This window comes from Astyanax mexicanus, chromosome 25 (genome assembly GCF_023375975.1).
Source record: "Astyanax mexicanus isolate ESR-SI-001 chromosome 25, AstMex3_surface, whole genome shotgun sequence".
NCBI classification, from domain to species: Eukaryota; Metazoa; Chordata; class Actinopteri; order Characiformes; family Acestrorhamphidae; genus Astyanax; species Astyanax mexicanus.
Genome location: NC_064432.1, coordinates 10,179,051 through 10,200,000, shown reverse-complemented (window position 1 = coordinate 10,200,000; position 20,950 = coordinate 10,179,051). Strand labels below are relative to the sequence as shown.

The following is a 20,950-nucleotide window of genomic DNA, read 5'->3' as shown; positions in this document are numbered from 1 at the left end:
AATGTTCTAATAAAGTTTCATGTTGTGGCAAGTACTACTACTAAGTAAAGTGATTCCTTATGTGTTCCTTCACAGTCTGGATGACTTCAGTATTCATTTACTATGTAGGGAAAAATAAATAAATCAAATAATTGAATGAGAAGACGTGTCCAAACTTTTGACTGGTTCTGTATATCAATCAAAACCTGCCTTCCAAAAGCACTGCAGAAACTACATGCACCTCTCCCTCTCTAAAGAAGATTGACAGGTTTCTGATGTGATGGGCGTGTCCTTAGTGATTTACAGAGTTTCCATTGGTTGGTTTTACACAAACTATAGACCAGAACTGAATCCACCAATAACAGATGAAAGGCAGATGGAAATACACTCCACATAACTGTACAAAAATATATGCAATGATCTGGAACGCAGAATCAGAGGAGACATCATGCTCACATGGTTTGTTGGGGCACACAGAATTTTTCCCGTAAAACATACAAGCAATATGAGGTCCCATGTTGTTAGGTCCCCAAATTGTTGTAGGTCCCAAAATTGTTGTTAGGTCTCCAAATTGATGTTAGGTCCCCAAATTGTTGTTAAGTCTCCAAATTGATGTTAGGTCCCCAAATTGTTGTTAGGATCACAAATTGTTGTTAGGTCCCCAAATAGTTGTTAGGTCCCCAAATTGTTCACACTCAGTGGTGTACTGCATGGCTGGGTAATAGCCCCCCTTCAGTTTTCGCAAATTTTGTTTAAATTAGAGTTTGAATGTGTCAAAGCTTATCAAATAATGAAAATTAAGCCATGAACTCACCCGCAGGGTCGGTAGGTGAAGACAATGTAGCTCTCTTCGTCAGTTTTCTCGATAAATGTCACACAGGTCTGTTTTTCCCAGTGTCTCATTGCCTGTTTAAACATTGCCCTTTGACTGCCTAAGGAACACACAAACACACAAGTATATAAAAAGAGCATTAAATCTACTTGGTAATTGCTTTAGACCAGAGTCATTATCTTTGTGGGCGGAGTCTCACTACACTTCATGTGAATATAATTGGTTTGTAAAATGCTGTTGGATTAGCGAGTTGGTTTTCCAGGCAGCAGAATGAGTGTAACAGAATTTCATCTGGTTCCATTTATTTCTGTTTATAAATAAGGATTAATCTACAGTTACAGTAGATACAAAATTACCAGTGAAATCTGTTGAACACATTTTGCTGTGTGAAGTTCCTACACACTGTTCCAAACAAATTCAGATTTCAGCACAGCACCAGTCCTTTTTCTTCTTCTATTGTTTAATGTTGACTATAGCCTGCCTTAACTGCTTGTAATTGGTCCGAAAGTCTGAATCATCTAGAAATGAAAATGGTTCAGTAGTTCTAGACTGAGATATCGCTTTTTGTTGGGTGGGTTGGGTTTTGTGGCTTGCAAAATATTCATAGCCCTTGAACGTTTTTACTTTTTGTCACCTTACAACCACAAATGTATTAACTTTAATGTATTTTTATATTGTTTTCATATATTATCATTGCACGTCTACAGTGTGATATCAATGATAAAACGATATATTGTACAGCTCTAGTTGAAAATACAAACACTCACCAGTAAAGTTGCCTCCTATGACGTAGGGGATGACTCCCCCCGGCCAGATTCTCTCTGCTCTGGAGGTGGCGGCCCGTGGGACCCTCGGTTTACCCCCTCTAACCCCCCTACCTCTGACCCCATTTCCCCCAGTGCTCCCACTCCACGGGCCAGCCCGCGAACTCTCCTCCTTACTGGAGTTCTTAGGCGAGGAATCTGGAGAAACAGACAGAAAAAAAATCATTATTAATTACCGTATTTTCCAGGCTATTAAGTGCACCTGAATGTAAGCCGCACCCACAAATTTAACATTTTTTAAGGGTCCAGTTTTAAGATCTCTCCACAGGAGTTCAATTGGATTTAGATCCTCAGTGACTCATTTCTTTATATATGGTTGAACACCCTTAGGAAAAAATATCTTCTTTTACCACTCAACTGCCATTTGGGTCCACTCTTTTTTGCAAACTTTGCTCCAGGTCTCTTGAATGTGAATGGTACCTTTTCCTAACAGTAGTTTTATGATCTCTCCACAGATGTCAATGCGATTCCTGATCCAAACATAATGCTGGCCACTACAGAACTTTCTAGCACTTCCTTTCCATCCATTTGGGGTCATCGTCATGTTGGAAGACCCATCAAATAGGATGCATATTTAGCTTTCTGACACTGTACACTGTAACCAAAAAATCCTTGGGTAATCCTCACATTTTATGATGACTTGCACACCATATTTGACTGTAGGTGCTGTGTTCTTTTCTTTGTAGGTCTCATAATAAGAAAATTCATCACAAAACAACAAAATGTCTATATACTTCCAAGCTATACAGTGATGAAGTCAACAACATGAAAAGCAAAGAGAACCAAAAAGAAACTACAAACCAGTGTAAACCAGTAAGTTCTTGATGTCAACAAACTTTTGACAGGCGGTGTCTACAGCTAAGCCCAGCCTGTGCTTACTGAAGCTCTTTCTGCTTCATGAAAGCCATCATATCTAAATGCCAAGTGGTTCAGTTAGCAGCTTTAAAGGATCAGCAGATAATAAAGTCAAACACCTCTCACCACAAGCAAAAGCACAGCAAATATGCAGAAGAATTTTACTGCTAAAGGTCACAGACACATGTGCGCAGAGATGGGAAATAAAGGAAAAATGAACTTACCAGACCCAAGTCGTCGTATTCTGTCTAGCAGGAGGTATAAGGAGCTTCTTTTTTTAGTAAAGTCGTGTTCTTCCAATCCACCTAGAAGAGAGAGAGAAAGAAATAAAGTTGATATATTTGTAAGTTATGATAATCTGGCGACTGGGAAGGCCAGGGAAGTTTTGCAATCTGTTGGAGACATTCCTGGAAAACCCTTGCTGGAAAACCCTGCTGAAAAATGTCAATTGGTAGCCCATCCAGGAACCAAGGAAACAAAAGTGATATTCTGCACATGACCGACTAATGTATGATCATGTAAGTAATGGCTCCCGAGATCTTCACACCAGCAGTTAACAGTGTGAACTAGTCACTCCACAGCAGAAGAACCTGGATTTGTCATTAATGTCCATAGCAATCCTTGTTTCTAATAAATAAAACCTAATTCACTGCAAACAAAGGCGACATTGACTGGCGGATGGATGGCCTTGATAACGGGCAATTTGTCAAAATGATAATACTTCTTCATACACTTAGTCCAATGATACACCCTTCTCAAAGTCTGTCAACTGGGCAAAATGTCTTTGAGTAGATTAGGTACGTCTAGTGGTTGACAATCTGTAACCAAGAGGTACCCTACCTAAAGGTAGTAAATGGATGCCTTGTTATAGGGCTGCAAAGAAAGCTGGTTTGCCCCATTAATGATTGATTATGGTAGATCCCCTGAGGTGCTCCATCCAATATTCTTCAATGGAAGACATTTCTGGGAAACCCTTGCTGTGGCCGAGCATTATCCTGCTGAAAAATGCCAATTGGTAGCCCATTGATGAACCAAGGAAACTCATATCACTACCAGGGGTGACCGACTAATGTATGATAATGTATGTGATTGGTCCCGAAATCAACACACCAGCAGTTTACAGTGTGAACTCTTTAGTCCAGCAAAGGCAGGATGGAAATATCCACCACAAACCCAAGCTTCATCAGCACTAATGTCCGTAGCAATCCATGTTTCTAATTCACAAATACACTGTAAAAGATCCTACTTCTTCCCTCAGTCCAAAGATATGCCCCTCTCGATGTGTCTCAACTAGGGAAAAGAATACAATTTATATTTCTGTGTCAAACCTCAATAGTTTATAAAATGAAAAAATAAAATGCTTTCCTGGTGAGCTTTTGTTTACATTCCTCTCCTGTCTCTCTGTCGCGCTCTGCATAACTTTAGTTTGCCTGTTTTCGTTTTTCCGCCCGTTCTTGGGCTCCCTATCTCCTTATAAGGGCATTTGTTTCCTGGCTATGTCCCAATTCACTAGCCAGGGCAGTGGTAGTGTATTGGACCATGACCCTGGCGACACAGGTTCGATCCTGCATGAAGTGTGATGTGTTTATTTATTATTTTTTTCTTTTCTTCTCGGGTTTACCTGCTTTGATATAAACTGTTCTGCAGTTGGGTTCAACAACACTCTGGGCTGGAGAGCTACTAGTCTGTAACACTCCATCCCATTACACTTAATTTTACAGAACAGAATTTTTTAATACGGCCCGCCATGTAATGGCTTGGAAAATATCTGGCCTGCGGCCAAACCTAATTGCCAACCCCTGGCCTACATCATAGTCTCCCCAGAAGTGCAGCTCCCCAGAAATGTAAGTACGCTTTGCATGATGCAGACAGCAAAGGGTCATGTGTTCCCGCCCACACATTTCTGCCATTGTGATTTAAACTAAGAAGCGATAAACTCAATGTTGACTCGATGCAGAAGTAAAAAACAGCCTAAAATGTCTTTGATTGCATCATAGGGGCATGTCTACCACTTTATGATCGCTCACCAAGAGGTGCACTACCCAAAGGTAACCTATGGGAGCCAGTGGAGAAAGAACATATGCTCATAGCTCAATGAGGACAATGCACTGTTCCATTTGACAGTATCAAGCTCTATTATATTAATAACAACACAATAAAGTTATGAATGGTGTGCCATTCTTCTATGCATGAGTGGGCTCTCTGCCAGTTTTCACACTTCCTTCCTTCATACATCCTACCATCTTTATTCATCTTTCTTCATCTCCCTCGTATATATCTGATCTGAGGTCACTGCCGTGCTTTCTTTCCCTTTTCCTGTCTTTCACACCCTCTTTTCTCGCCTCTCTCGCTTCTCTTTTATCTCAAACACTCTCTTCTTTCTTTACCTTATTTTCATCCATACACACTCTCTCTATCACACACACACTTCCTTACTCTGGTTCTCACACACTCTCTCACTCTCTGTGTCTCTAACTCTCTCTCTCTATGGAATGTCGAAGTGGACAGGAAAGTCAGGAACAAACAAAACGACCGAGTCGAAGGCGCAGGAAAAGGCTGAGGTTAGGGATATGGACACACACACACACAGACACATACACACACACTGTAAAGACAACTGCAGTCTCAGACAAGTACACAACACAATAGAAGTGAAGCCTAGGCTTCAATTGAGGAGAGGAACAATTCTGTTTCTCACATCCTCTGAGAGTTCTTTGCCATGAGGCGGCATGTTGAATAATCCAGTGGCCAATATAAGAGATTTTAAACAAAAATTAACCAAATTGAATAACCTTGCTCCCTGTTCACACCTGGAATCTCGTACCCAGGGAGGAACGATGACACAATTGGGCACAATTTGGACATGTGTCACCAGATATTTAGATATTGGCTGTGTGTTGAGTGATTCTAAGTTATGTCCAAGGTAAAAGAAAGCCCACCAATAAAGCATTAAGCAAAATTGTGTGTAAACCCCTTCTAATGAATGTTACATTTAGCTACACTATGTTGCACACATTGCTGACACAGATGTGCAAATGCACACACAAATATCATTTGCTTATATCGTTCCTGAATTGAAGAAGTACTGCCAATACTAGTGCATCTCAAAAGCTTCATCAATGAATATCAATGAAAGGTTACTTTATTTTAGTAATTCAGTTCAAAATGTTAAACTCATATATTATATAGATGTATTAAACTCAGAGTGATCTATTTTAAGCGCTTTAAAGCCAATCAAAACCCAAAAATCAGTGTATCAGAAAATTAGAATATAACATAAGACCAACTATTACTTTTGGCAGTGTGGGCATTGTGCCAAGTCCTGCTGGAAAATGAAATCTGCATCTCAATAAAGTTGTCAGCAGAGGGAAACATGAAGTGCTATAAGATTTCCTGGGAAAACACTGCACTGACTTTAGACTTGATAAGAAAAAACACAGTGGATCAACACCAGCAGATGATTTGACTCTCCAAACCATCACTGATTGGTGGAAACTTCACACTAGACCTCAAGCAGCTTGGACTGTGTGCCTCTCCACTCTTCCTCCAGAATCTGCTCCCTTGATTTCCAAATGAAATGTTAAATTTACTGATGATCAGTGAGGGTTTGGAGAGTCATGTCATCTGCTGGTGTTGGTCCACTGTGTTTTATCAAGCATGGCAGTCAACTCACTTCAAGCCCAGCCAAGCTGCTGTTCCTGTTAGCTTTGTGGCTCCAACCCTGTTGAGCCCAGCTGTTAGCATCACAGTTATCTAACAGTTAACACTGGTCTTTGGCATCTTGGCTAACCTCCCCAATCCTGCTGAGCCTGGCTACTGTGTCTGTTAGCATTGTGACTCTAACCCTGCTGAGCCTGGCTGTTAGCATCATGACTATTCTACTGTAAATTTAGTGTAAACCACTGGTGCAGCTTAGCTAAAACCAAACGTTTAACCGTGTAAAAAACAATCGGCTGATGTTTTTAATTATCTGGTTCCTGATACAGGCCCCTGACATTACCCCACATTACAGCTTTGCCTCATTTTCTTATCCACATGATTTACACACATCCTATATTACGCACATAAAACGCTGGCTTGTGGTCTTGCGCAATTTTGCTTGCTTTGTACGTATCTGCGGTGGCTTCTGAGGAAAGCGCAAACCCTCAGGCTGTTCATGGCAGCAAAGCCACAGTATTCTGGAGAAACGTGTCAGCAGGTTAATGGGGAGCTCTATGTGCGAGATGAAGAGTAAATCATAACCTCGTCCTCTTCCTCCTCGTTCTCCTTCAGAGTGCATTCCTCATGTCCCTGAGCCGCAATCATCTCCAGAGTTCTGCTCCCTGTTCCAGATTTACGGAATTTAGCCTGACAGTAGATTATGACCTGAGCTTAATGCAGGAATGCGCATATGTGGTGCTTGAAAGTTCCCCATTAACTGCTGCTTTAGCTTCTTCCACAACATTTCTATTGGAATAAGGTCAGGGCCTGAACTTGGTTCAATTCCAAAAAAATAAATTTATTTTTCTTTATTCATTTTTTGGTGTGATCAGGGTCATTGTCCTGCTGCTTGACCCACATTCTTATGAGGGTAATCATTGTCCCATCACCATGATTTTTTTAAATGTATGCTGTACTTTATCTATCTATCTATCTATCTATCTATCTATCTCACTTCATATTTTCATTCAGTTATCCATCCATTTATACATTCATCCAGCTATCCTCAACCCATCCATACATCAACATCCATCACCAACATCTAACCATCCATCTATTCATCTTTCTAATAATCCATCTATCCATCCATTCATCCATTCATTTAACTATCCATTTATTCATCTTTCTGTCAATCCATCCATCCATCTATCCATCCATCCATTCATTTATCCATCCATCCATCCATCCGTCCATCACTTCATATTCATCCATCTATCCTTCACTCACTCATCCATCCATCCATCCACCAACATCCATCCATCTAACCATCCATCTATTCATCTTTCTATCAATCCATCCATCCACCCATCCATTCATTCATCTTATAAGTCATTTATTCCTATCCACCAATCCATCCAGCCATCTGTCCATCTAATTCTCACTTTATATGTCAATTAATCCATCCATTTATCTATACATCTATCCATCTTTTATCCACTCATCCATCCATCCATCCATCCATTTATTCATCTTTTATTCAACCATTCTTCCATCCATCCATCCATCCACCCATCCATTCATCCATCTATTAAGTCATTTATTCCTATCCACCAATCCATCCAGCCATCTGTCCATCTAATTCTCACTTCATATGTCCATTCATTCATCCATCCATCCATTTAACCTTCCATCTATCCTCCACCCTCTCATCCATCCATACATTAACATACATCCATCTAACTATTCATCCATCCTTCTATCCATCTATCCATTCATCCATCCTTCCATTTACTGTTATCCTGATGGTGGACTCATGCACTTTAACATTGGCCATTTTTAGAAAGGCCTTCAGTTGCTTAGAAGTTACATTGGGTTTCTAGGTAATCTTGCAGACTATTAATTACCTCTCTTATTCTACAGATCATCCGCTTACACAAGGACTCCTACTACCCCAAACACTTTCCCTCTCTCTATACCACAAAGCAGAAGACTCGAGCTTGCAAAACACACACACACACACACACACACACACACACACACACACACACTGCTGGTTGCTTTGCTGATGTGGCTGCAGAACTAAGACACCAGCATTTATCAAGTCTAATCGCCCCGAGCCTTAAACTCCCCCGACATCAACTCCCAACCTGTAATCAACTAAATATCATCCCACCCATTACTCACCCCCCACTAATCCCCTCACAATCCCCACACCCGCCTCACGACTCAATATACTGTACTCACACACAGCGCACGCCATCAATCACCCTGTCAGATCTATCTATCTATCTAACTATCTATCTATCTATATATATATATATATATATATATATATATATATATATATATGTTTACCATTAATCAACTATCCATATTTATGTATGTAGATATACCTATCTATTTACATATCTGTCTGTCTGTCATTCATCCGCCCATCTTCCCATCCATCCATAAAACTTTCAGTATACAGTATCTATTCATCTATCCATTTGTCCACCCATATAAACATTCATCCATCTATCATCACCCCATCCATCCATTCACACATCAACATCCATGGATCCATACAATCATTCACCCATCTAACCATCCATCAATGCATGTATCCATCTATCATTCACTTATTCATCCATACATACACCAACACTGATGCATCCATCCATCTAACCATCCATCCATTCATTTATCTGTCATTCATCCATCCACAATCAACTTCTAGGCATCCATCCATTGACATGTCCATTCATTCATTCAACCATCTATCTATCCATTCATCCATCTATAATCCACCCATCCATGCATCCATACATCCATCCATGTAACCATGCATCTATCTAACCATTCATTTAAACCATCTACACATCAACATCCATGCATCCAACCATCTATTTATCTGTCGCTCTATCCATCCATTCATCCTTTCATTCAGCTGGAGTTCTGAAGAGTTGAGAGTGTTGGTGTTTCTGAAAGGTCAGGTGTCTTACCTGACGTATGTCCTTGTCTCAGGTGTGTGTGCTGTGCGAGGTCTATCGTCCTGTCCACCTGGAACATCTTCAGATCCTCCTCATCCAAGGCAATGTCTCCCCAAAACACCGCTGCTCAGAGAGAGAGAGAGAGCAATGGTGGACAGAAAGAGAGAGAGAGGGATGGAAGACAAAGTAAGAGAGAGAGAAAAAGAGAGATATACAGGAGACATGCAGAGAGATAGAAACGGGGACAGAGAGAGAGATGGATAGATGGGCACACAGGGAGAGAGAAATAGACAGGGACAGAGAAACAGACAGAAAGAGAGAGAGATAGACAGGGGACAGGGAGAGAAATGAGGACAGAGAGAGAAAGAGAGAGTGATAGATGGGCATAGAGGGGGAGAGAGATGGATAGAAGGGAACAGAAAGAGAGAGAGAGAGTGAGAGAAAGGGACAGGGAGGGAAACAAGGATGGAGACATGGAGAGAAATGAGGGACAGACAAAATGATAGGCACAGAGGGAGAGAGAGAGAGAGAGAGAGAGAGAGAGAGAGAAAGGGACAGGGAGAGAAATGAGGGACAAAGAGAGAGATAGATGGAGACAAGGAAAGAAATGAGGTACAGAGAGAGAGAGAGAAAGAAAGAGAGATAAAAAAGGGAACAGGGAGAGAAATGAGGGGAAAAAGAGACATAGACAGACATGGGAAAAAGACAGAAATGGGGGACAAAGAGAGAGTAAGAGGGGACAAGGAGAGAAACAAGGGACCGAGAGAGAGAAAGAGAGAGATGGATAGAGAGAGGAACAGAGGGAGACAGAAAGAGAGATATATGGGACATAGAGCAAGAGGGAGACAGACAGCGATAGGGACAAAGAGAGAAACGAGGGACAGAGAGAGAAAGAAAGAAAGGAAGAAAGAAAGAGAGAGAGACACAGACAGATAGAGTGAGAGAGAGATGGGTGGAGAAAAAAACAGAGAAAGACAGAAGGAGAGAGATGTATATAGTTAGAACTGGACACAAAATACACAAGAAAACACTCATTTGTGTATCACACTTTGTACAGTAGGGATAGGACAATATATCGATTTTGCGATATATCGTATCGTTTACACTTGCAATATATTATCGATACATGCCATCAAATATAAATACTCATAACTCATATAGAAACATAGATGATCTGTACTAAAAAAAAAATCGCCCAACAATTCGAGTTACTAAAGTTTCTCTTTTATTACTATTAATATATATATATATATATATACGAAATATTATATAGAATCATCTTACGATATATTGAGTAGCACAGAATCACAGTATCTCACCCTGATGTAACCTAACATGCACACACACACACACACACACACACACACACACTCTCTTTAATTTAGGTGTTGACAGACAACACAAACCCACACTCTGTCCGCAGACAGCTGATTGTTGCCTGAACACTGTTATTGGCTGAAGCTGATTTGAGGTTTTGGTTTAATTGACACATCTGAGCCACAAATTACCATAACAACATTCAAATAGCTTACAGTATCCAAACTATCTCTTATACACACACACACTCACACCTACACACACACCTACACACACACCTACAGAGCTCCCCTTAGACACTGCCTTCAGGTGCTGATTTAAAATGTGCAAGCTGGCCGATGCTGATGACATCACTTCAGGAGCCAAGGACGAGATCAAAATTAGCCTTAGCGCTGTGACTATTCATAGAAGTTTGTGTATATATAAGTGTGTGTGTGTGTATATGAGTGTATATGTGTGTGAGTGGGTGTGTGTGTAGGGTATAATTTTGGCCTGCCCAAGGGCAAGCAAGGTCTCTAGCAGCTGAACCACAGGAAGGTCTTCCCAGTGTGTTCCACTTCATAAGTCCATAAGATCTGAAACCCAATTTCCTGCTGAAAAATGGCAATTGGAATCCCTGCAATGAGATCTGGAAAAAAGACACCACTTAAAAATGATGAGTTTCTTTGATTTTACCAAATTAAAAACCACTGGAATAAAATCAAGAGGAAGATGGATGATCATAAGCCATCAAAAGCTGAACTGTATCTTCTGCTGAGACGCTGTTAAGATGCAAAGGCGCCAAAGTCAGAGCTCCTCTGACTCTTAAAGGGGATGGTAACTGGCACACTGATTGGTTAATTTCAAGTTACCTCCAAAACACACCCGTGGTTAATTAAGAGAATTAGTTCATGTCTTCTGCGCAATTCGAGCCGTGCGAGCCGCATTTTTTGCGTCCTCGCGATACCGATAAAGACACACCGACATACCCTAAATCCAACTATATATTTCTAAAATAGGGACCTCAGTCTTCATCTGCTCATTCATACATCATTAAGGCAGACAAAAGCAGAATTAGGACTGCAGAAAACTGACGAGATAAAAGAGGGCGCAAGTCCTGAATAGTATTAGAATAGTTTTAATCCTAGATCTAAGTGTAGTTCCTGTTTTCTCAGAGTTTCTTGTTTTCTTAGCTTAGCCTTGTCTTAGTTAATTATCTATTACGTATCCCAGTTTTGTTTCTTAGTTTTTGCGTTATCCATGTTTGCTTTTAGTTTTGCTTTTGTACATTTCGCTTGTTTAATCTTATAGTCTTATATCTGCACTTATGTCCGTCCTACTCAACCAGAACAGTAGGGCTTTCAATTGGCACTTTTCAGCAGGACAATGGGTTCCCAGGAATGGGAAGAAGTTGGGATGCCGGCTTAAGCAACGTACGAGTGTAGAGCAGGATCTACAAGTCCAGCTGTACAAATCTGTGGGTAAATGTCCTGCAGAATGCATCCATCATGCCCAACCGTACAGTATCTCAGTATCTTGTATCCAGGCTAGAGGCATCCAACAAGATACTAGAGCATCAACAACCATATATACGGTAAAAATAAGTCCTACAACCAAGGAAATACAAAGACTCTTGCATTCAAGGTTAAAACATTCTGATCTTACTGGACATTGTGTAATCCATTAACTTCCTACTATAGTCACTCCCTTCCCAGCCCTATTCCGACTGTGACCTTCCTAGAAATCCGACTTTATCTCCCTTTAACTCCCTTTCCTCCAGTCTCTCTCTTCTACGCTACGCCCCATAGACTTCACCCAGCTTATTTCCAACCCAACTCAACCTTAATATCATACATTCCTAATTTAGCCTGTCGCCAAGGAGAGCATAAAGATGTCTCTGATAGAGAATGAAGTGTGTCTCAGTGTGTGTGTACATGTGTGCATAAGTAACATTTGGCAGGTGCATAAGTTCTTTAACCTTGATCCGAACAATAAACAATGCGCGATTCGCTCACAGCGCCAGCTACACTCCAGTCCATCTCAATTGTCTGCCATTTAAATGAAGCATGTGTGAGCATGGGTGTGTGTTGACCCATTCTTCATACTCTCCGCTCACACAATACTCCGATCCGGTCTCTAGCAGCGCTCCGTATTAGATCGGTATCAGTGTTCTTCGTCTCTGGGGAGTCTTTCTGTTCTCATTAGACAGCGATCGAGACACAAAGGCCAGGGTAATACCCTCCATTAATGGCTAATAATAGCTGTAATCACTCCCCATCATACATCCTCTTCAACTACCATCTGTGAGAGCCTTTACCATAATGAAAATGCTGCTCAGAGGGAACCACACTCACTGACAGCCCTGTAAGTGCTACAAAACTTTCTTTAAAACCCTATACAACTGGTCTCAGGGGCTAATTTTTGGGTAGTGAGAGTACCTCCTGGTGAGAGGTCCTTGACTCCTAGACATAGACCAAGAAAAGCTGAAAGGTCATTTCGACAAATTCCCTGAAATCAAGGCCAACAAAGGTTGGATTCTCCCCTTTAAAAAGGCTCTCAGATGGCTACTTTTTGGGTTTAGGGTAGTGTACCTCCTGGTGAGAGATCCTTGACTCCTAGACATGGACAAAGAAAAGCTGAAGGGTCGTTCTGACAAATTCCCTGAAATCAAGGCCAACAATGGTTGGATTCTCACAGTTAGAAAGGCTCTCAGATGGTTACTTTTTGGGTAGTGTACCTCCTGGTGAGAGATCCTTGACTTTCCAGACATGGACCAAGAGAAGCAGGAAGGTGGCTTTGACAAATTTCCTGAAATTAAAGGCAACAATGGTTGGATTCTCCCCTTTAAAAAGGCTCTCAGATGGCTACTTTTTGGGTAGTGTACCTCCTGGTGAGAGATCCCTGACTGCTCAACATGCCTCTCAAAGACTTTCTGTGCAGTAGACAGCCTTTAAGATGGCCTGCATCAATAGGCAGAGAGAAGTCGGATGGTCGTTTTGACGAATTGCCTGAAATCAAGGCCAGCAACTGTTGAATTCTCCTCTTTTAACATGCTCTTAGGGGCTACTTGTTTAGTAGTGTGCCCTCTGGTGATAGATCCTTGAACATGACCCTAAAAAACATTCTGCCCAGCAGACTGACTTTTAAAAGTGATGCATCATTGACTGAGACAAGAAGGAGGGTCCTGCCTTTGCAAAACCTTTGCATACAGTTAGATACTGTCCTACAAAAAAGGATCTCAGGCACTACTTTTTGGGTAGTGTACCTCCTGGTGAAAGATATCTGACTTCTAGACATTATGAGTGCAACTTATGAATGTAGAGCAGGATCTACAGGCCAAGCTGCAGGATGCCATACTGAACCTGGGTGCCTTCATGCTCAACCATATCGTATCTTGTCTTGTATCCATGCTTATACATGTACCCAACAGGATTTGAGTGCCTCCTTTCATTCATAGAGTTTCCCCCAATAAACTCTTATATCATCTCATATATATTGTCAATATTTTCACACAATCAACATCTTGGTGAAATAACTTGGTCAAAGAACTGCTGTATCACCCTCACGTCCCATGTTCTATTAAAGACCATGCCTCAAAAATCAATAATCCTCACTGGGCTAAAATGACAGAAAGAGTGACCTATTGACTCGAAAGGTTCGAGAGCGATCTATAGATGAATAAAGAAGGCATGAATCCATATGCCTATATAAAGAGAGCCAGCAGAAACGCTGAAGCAGCGCTGAGGAAATGCTGAGGTAACATTTCGCTGTGGCTGGGAGAGCACTGCAATCGTGCAAAAACAAAGCCCGCTGTATGTCCAAAGGTTTGTGGACACCCCTTCCAATTTCCTCCAAACACAATATACATCTATATACAAGTATTTGAACTGTCTCTACTGTCCAAGAAACTTTCCACTAAATTCTATTTATGGATTTCAGCCCAACAGCATTAGTTGTTAGTGAGGTCAGGATATCGGTTGCTGGATGATGATCACCACACCACCTCGTCCCTTGTCCCAACTCACTCCCAAATTTATAACTAGTATTGGCTGTAGCGCCATCATTCTAGGCAACATCGTGAAATTTCTACATCTTCTAAATCTGGCAACCAATGGATGAGTCTGGGTTTGGCGGTTGACAGGAGAATGGTACTTGTTTAACTGCATTGTGCCAAGTGTGTAAAGTTTGGTGGAGGGGGGATTATGGTGAAAGGAACTCTTAATGCTTCAGAATGGACAATTTCATGCACAGAAAATTGACTTTTTGCACTGGTAGAATGGTCAAAATCCTCATAAACACACTCCTAAACCTTGCTCAAAGCCTTCCCAGAAAAGGGTGGGTTGACATATTTGGACATACAGTCTCCAGAAAGAGGTAAATCCACAAAACTCATTGTAAAAAGCAAGAGGAGAGGCAGACAACTGTTGGGTAAAAGAGATTGTGGGTTGAAAAACCCTTTCAGATGGTGTAATCTGCACTGGAATCAAAATTGTTTGGGCATCTCTGGGATTATCATCTCTGGAGTCTCCAGGTTGCTGCACAACAGAGGGAGGTGCTTTAATCTGAGATCTGCAATATCCGCACACCAGATCCATTATTAAAAACAGAGATTACTCTCCAGGCCTGACTATACAAACCGGCCGGCTAACCCGGGAGCCCTGGCATCAGGCCCAGGGTACATCCTGCAGGGACGCTTTTAAGGGGACACAGTGACAACAGATTTATTTTGTTTATGCTTTTTATCATACTGATATTTTTCAGACGTTTTTCTTTCAGACGTGAACTTGTTTGTGTGTTTTGGGTCATTGTCCTGCTGCAGAACCCAAGTACACCTGAGCTTGAAGAATATTTACCCACAGTCAAATTTTCCTGGGTTTTTTTTTTTTTTGGTCAGCAGTGTTTTTTTTTATCTTGGAATTCTCCCATGGAGACCATTTTCACCCAGTCTCTTTCTTATTATTGAATCATTAACACTGACCTTAACTGAGGCGAGTGAGACCTGCAGTTCTTTAAATGTTGTTCTGGGTTCTTTTGTTTGGGACCTCCTGGATGAGTTGTTCATGCCCTTTTGGAGTAATTTCGGTCAGCCGGCCACTCCTGGGGAGGTTCACCAGTGTTCCATGTTTTCTCCATTTGTGAATTATAGCTCACACTGTGGTTTTTTGATTAATCAGGCCTGGTTGTGGTTAGTAGTGAAATTGAACTGTCTATTGAGCTTTCCAAAAAAGTGTGATTAATCACAGTTAATTTATTGGGGGTAAACACCTTTTTCACAAAGAGCTAGATTGGTTTGGATCGTTTTTTTTCCCCTCAATAAATGAAATGATCATTTTACAAAAGAGTATGACAAAAATTCAAAAACAATACCTTTTCACACTACTGTGGATGCCTGATATCGCTTGATTCCCATGATGCTTTGCATCATGCCGTTCATGTCATGAGGTCAATAAAAAAATGAAAGGGGGAGGGGCCTAATATCACTAAAGCGTCTTAGTTAGCATCTGTTAAAAAGGCCACCTTAACCTTAACTGTTTTTTTTTATATAGAACCCCAGCTGGGTTTAGTTAGGGTCATAACTTGTGTGTGTGTGTATGTGTGTGTGTGTGTGTGTGTGTGTCTGTGAGTGTGTGTGTGTGTTATCCAGGGTCAGACAGCTGGTTTAATCCACGAGGGATTCTTCATAATCATATGTTTATCTCTCTCCAAATACACTGAAGGGCAACGCTACTGGTAGAAAAGAGAAAATAACAGACCTTATCAAAATTACACAACATTTATGATTTGTTTAATAGTGTTTTATACACTGACTGGTCGTTTGTATCGTGTCCCATGACTTTTGGCATGTCCCATGACTTTCGGCAAACTGTATAGTAAATACAGAATAAATACTGAAGCTGATTAGCACCTGACTGCGGCGACAGTCAGGTGCCTGAACTTGAACTTGATTGACAGTTCAGGTTTAACTGAAGGCTGGATGAGAGAAACTGGAGATTGTACTTAGTGTTGATTATCATAATCTAACAAACACACACATAAACACACACACACACACACACACACACGTCAAAGCTTCATAAAGTGGTATCAAGGGAGTAGGAGGGATGTGTGTGTGTTAGTCAGTAAAGCATAAGAAAATACGTTTGAGAAACATGAGCAACAGACGTGACGCAAGGCATTCTGGGTAAGAGCCAACAGCCGCTCCTGTCACAGGAAAGACCAGAGAAAGAAACATAAACAGAACATTAAAACGTATTTGCCTCCAGCTTTTTGTCACACTTATATTTTTACTCTTATATCAGACAAATATAACCTGATTAAATATAAAAAAAACACTTTTTAAATGATTATTTATTTGTATTTATTTATTAAGAGGAAAAAACTTTCCAAACCAATCTAGTCCTGTGTGATTAACTGTCATTAATCACACTTTTTAGAAAGCTCAAGTTCAATTTCACTATGAACCACAACCAGGCCTGATTACTGCCAGTCTTGTAGAATCAAGAAACCACTTAATAAAACCTGTCTGACAACATGAAGCAGATAAACTCAATCTCAAAAAGCAAAACACATTATTATACCCCGATCTGGAAAAGGTTATAAAGTCATTTCTAAAGCTTTGAAACTCCAGAGAACCACAGTGATTCACTATTATTCACTAATGGAGAAAACACATGGAACACTGGTGAACCTTCCCAGGAGTGACCGGCCGACCGAACAAAATGACTCCAAAAGGGCATGAACAACTCATCCAGGAGGTCCCAAACAAACCCAGAACAACATTTAAAGAACTGCAGGTCTCACTCGCCTCAGTTAAGGTCAGTGTTAATGATTCAATAATAAGAAAGAGACTGGGTGAAAATGGTCTCCATGGGAGAATTCCAAGATAAAAAAAAACACTGCTGACCAAAAACAGAAGAACACAACCACCCGTCTCACATTTACCAACTAAACATCCTGATGATTTCCAGAACTTTGGGTAAATATTCTAAAAGTGGAACTTTTTGGAAGGTGTGTGTCCCTAAAACACATAAGAAAAAGAACATCATACTGAATGTAGTGGTGGTAGTATGTGTTTGTGTGTGTGTGATGGTCTGGAGCTGCTGGACAACTTGCTGTAATAGATGAACCAGGAATTCTGCTGTTTATCAGAAAATCCTGAAGGAGAATCAGAATCCGGCCATCTGTTCATGACCTCAAGCTCAGGTGTACTTGGGTTCTGCAGCAGGACAATGACCCAAAGCACACAAAAAAGATAAAAGTTCTCCTCTAAATGGATAAAAAAAAACACTAAATGAAGATTTTGGAGGAGTGATCTAGTTGAAGTCTTAAGATTGAGATTGATGATCGTAAACAGGATGTTTATGCTGAAAAATCCTTCAATAATGCTGAATTAAAACAGTTCTGTAAAGAAGAATGGAACAAAATTCCTCCACAGAGATGTGAAAGAATCACTGCCAGTTATCGCTAAAGCTTGATTGCAGTTGTTGCCGCCAAGAGTGATACAACCCAGTTCTTATATTTAGAGGGCAAACAAAGTGCTTTTTATTTTTACTCAGGTTATCTTTGTCTGATATTAAAGTTTCTTTATTAATCGGAAAAATATCAGTATAACAAATTCTTTTACATGCCACTGTATACACACACACATAAATAAACACACATACACACACACACACATATATATATACAGGGGTTGGACAATAAAACTGAAACACCTGGTTTTAGACCACAATAATTTATTGTCTCGACGGACAGTTCTGATGGAAACAGGAGAGTTGAGGTGCACATTGAATTCTGCCGTGATTTGGGCAGCCGTGGTTTTATGTTTTTTTTGGATACAATCCGGGTTAGCACCCGAACATCCCTTTCAGACAGCTTCCTCTTACAGTGTCCACAGTTAATCCTGTTGGATGTGGTTGGTCCTTCTTGGTGGTATCTCGCTGACATTACCATGGATACCGTGGCTCTTGATACATCACAAAGACTTGCTGTCTTGGTCACAGATGCTCCAGCAAGACGTGTACAGACAATGTGTCCTCTTTTAAACTGTGGTGTGTCACACATAATGTTGTGTGCATTGCAATATTTTGAGCAGCAAAACTGTGCTCTTACCCTGCTAATTGAACCTTCACACTCTTCCAGCTCTTACTGGTACAATAATGTGCAATTAATGAAGATTGAAGGCTGAAGGCTGCTCCAATTTAGCCATGAAACCTCCCACACTATATATATATATATATATATATATATATATATGTATATATAGTCACAATATATCAGCATTTAAGATTCTAATTTTAGAAAAGATGTCTTGTTTTTTTCCAAATAAAACAAGACCGTGCAACAGATACAGCCAATCCTCACCACCACCGCAGACCAGTGTGTGTGTTTATGTGTGAGAGTGTGTGTGTGTATGTGAGTGTGTGTGTGTGTGTGTGTGTGTTGCGCTGTTGTATCGGTGTCTCATCAAAGCAAGCAAGGAGAGCGTTTCACACGCCGGGGCGTTCAAAGCCGTAATTGCCTAATTAGGGCCTAAATGCATTGTGGGAGGAAGCGTCGTGCGGCAGAGCGCTGACTCACACTTTTCCGCTCCAAAACAAACAGTCTCGGAGCGGAGCGAAGCGCTGAGTCGGGAATATTTGGGAATTTTTCGGAAGCTGGCTGTCAGGCCGGAGCGCTCCTGGAAAATCCTGTTTAAACTACACTGTCCAGCTTCCCTTCTGGCCTGACCACACACTGCACTGTAGTACACTATACTACACACACACACATATACACACACACACACACTTCATTACACAGTTTGTTACCTCAATTGTTTTTATGAAATGTTTACTAAAAACTCGCTTAAATTAAACATAAAACCTTTAGCCACTAAGCCTAATTAAAAACCTTAAATTAATTGATGTTTTATTTTTTTGTTGTATCAATTGCTTTGCTTAATAATTCTGTTATTTTAATTCAGATAAATCAAACTTGAATCCGATTTATATTTACTCTTCTTTTTGTTTCCATTCAAGTAGAAAATACAAATTATAAATTACTTAATATCAGATTTAATTAAATGGAGAAAAAAAATGCAGCAGAGTAAGTAAACAGTACAAATCACACAGTGGTTTCAATCTTCTAGTGAGACCGTCACTTGTGATACCTTGTGATGGTACCTTCACTCCTGCCCTAATAGTTGTTTTATTGTCTTTTTTTTCACAGAATTAACAATTTTTCTGTCATCAACTGCCGCAGTTTTCCTTGATCTACCTGTTCCTACCACTGTTACCTAGTACACCAGTGATGACTTTCTTCTTCAGGTTATTCCAAGCTGTTGTTCTGACTATGAACAATATTTGTGCAATAGCTCTGATTGATTTTCTCTTTCCTCTCAGCTTCACATTTGCACCATTGTTTTTCACCAATAAGGTCCACTGTGGGGGGAATAACTACACACTGACATTGTGATGCTCATTGCTATGTTACACCCCGCCAACAGCCTTTTGTCACGGCATGCACCTGTGATGTTAAAATAGCGACAAAGTTTACGAATGTACATCTGTGCTGATGGACATTTTGGTCCGGAAATGAGGTGTGTTCAGGTAAATTTCGGTTGTATCGCTTGACGTTTCTTGGCAAAGATTTGAACCCTGGTAACAGTCAACAGTCAGACGTTCATTGCTATCTTGGCAACGCAGACGTGCCGCATGCTCACGGCACAAAGCCAGCAACTTTTACGTCAACATTAAACAGATTACTAAATAAAATATCATTGCTGTTCCTGTAAATGTCAGTTTCTTCTGCTGAGAAGCGCAGAAGCACTAAAGCTATTAAAATACTAATCCAGCAAAGTCAGTCAGCGCGCACCTGGCTATTAAAGGGGAATGTGAGGCACTGATTGGGGACACACTGATTGGTTTATTTCACGTTACGCCCCAAAACACACCCATGATTAAGTAAGAGAATTAGTACAAGGTTTTGTGCTTGCGTTTTGAGTCGAGCAGGTTGTACATTCCCCGATGTTATGACAGCAAAGACATACTGAAATGCCCTAAAAGTCTTTCTTAGGGTCCTATTTTAGGGATCTATAGCGCACTGCTCAATTGTGGATCGTGCAGCACCAAAACTACGCCTTGCGCAGCTCAAAACGTGAAAAAGGCATGAACAAATTCTCTTAACTCTTCATGGGTGTGTTTTGGGTGTAATGTGAAATAAACCAATTACTGTGCCAATTGTCATTCCCTTTAAGAACCAAGTGAGCTCTGACTTTGGCACATTGGCCATCAGATAAAAAGGTCACACACTCTAATATTTAGTTGGACCTCCTTTAGCTTTGATTGTGGCTTTACGCATTCTCTGTGGCATTGTTTCGATAAGCTTCTGCAACAAGTCACAAGATTTATTTCAATCCAGTGTTGCATTAATTTCCTGAACCTAGAACTGATCAACTGCAGCATCACCCCCACATCAATCATTTACTCTTAGTTAAAGGAGAACTCCGGTGTAAAATTGACTTTTGTTGTAGTAAAACATGATGAAAAGTACTTACCTTTGATGAACAGCTC

General features: G+C 40.6%; 1 protein-coding gene across 2 annotated transcripts in view; it reads right to left on the bottom strand.

Moving 5' to 3' along the window:
* Positions 1–20,950, bottom strand: part of tll1 (tolloid-like 1) — a 114,497-nt gene that overhangs the window by 71,633 nt on the left and 21,914 nt on the right. For both annotated transcript variants that reach the window (XM_049472363.1, XM_049472362.1), the window contains exons 3-6: positions 9,114–9,224; positions 2,715–2,795; positions 1,579–1,773; positions 794–911 (exon numbers count right to left, since the gene is read on the bottom strand). In XM_049472363.1, the coding sequence (XP_049328320.1) occupies positions 794–911; positions 1,579–1,773; positions 2,715–2,795; positions 9,114–9,224 (505 nt within the window). The remainder of the gene's footprint in view (positions 1–793; positions 912–1,578; positions 1,774–2,714; positions 2,796–9,113; positions 9,225–20,950) is intronic.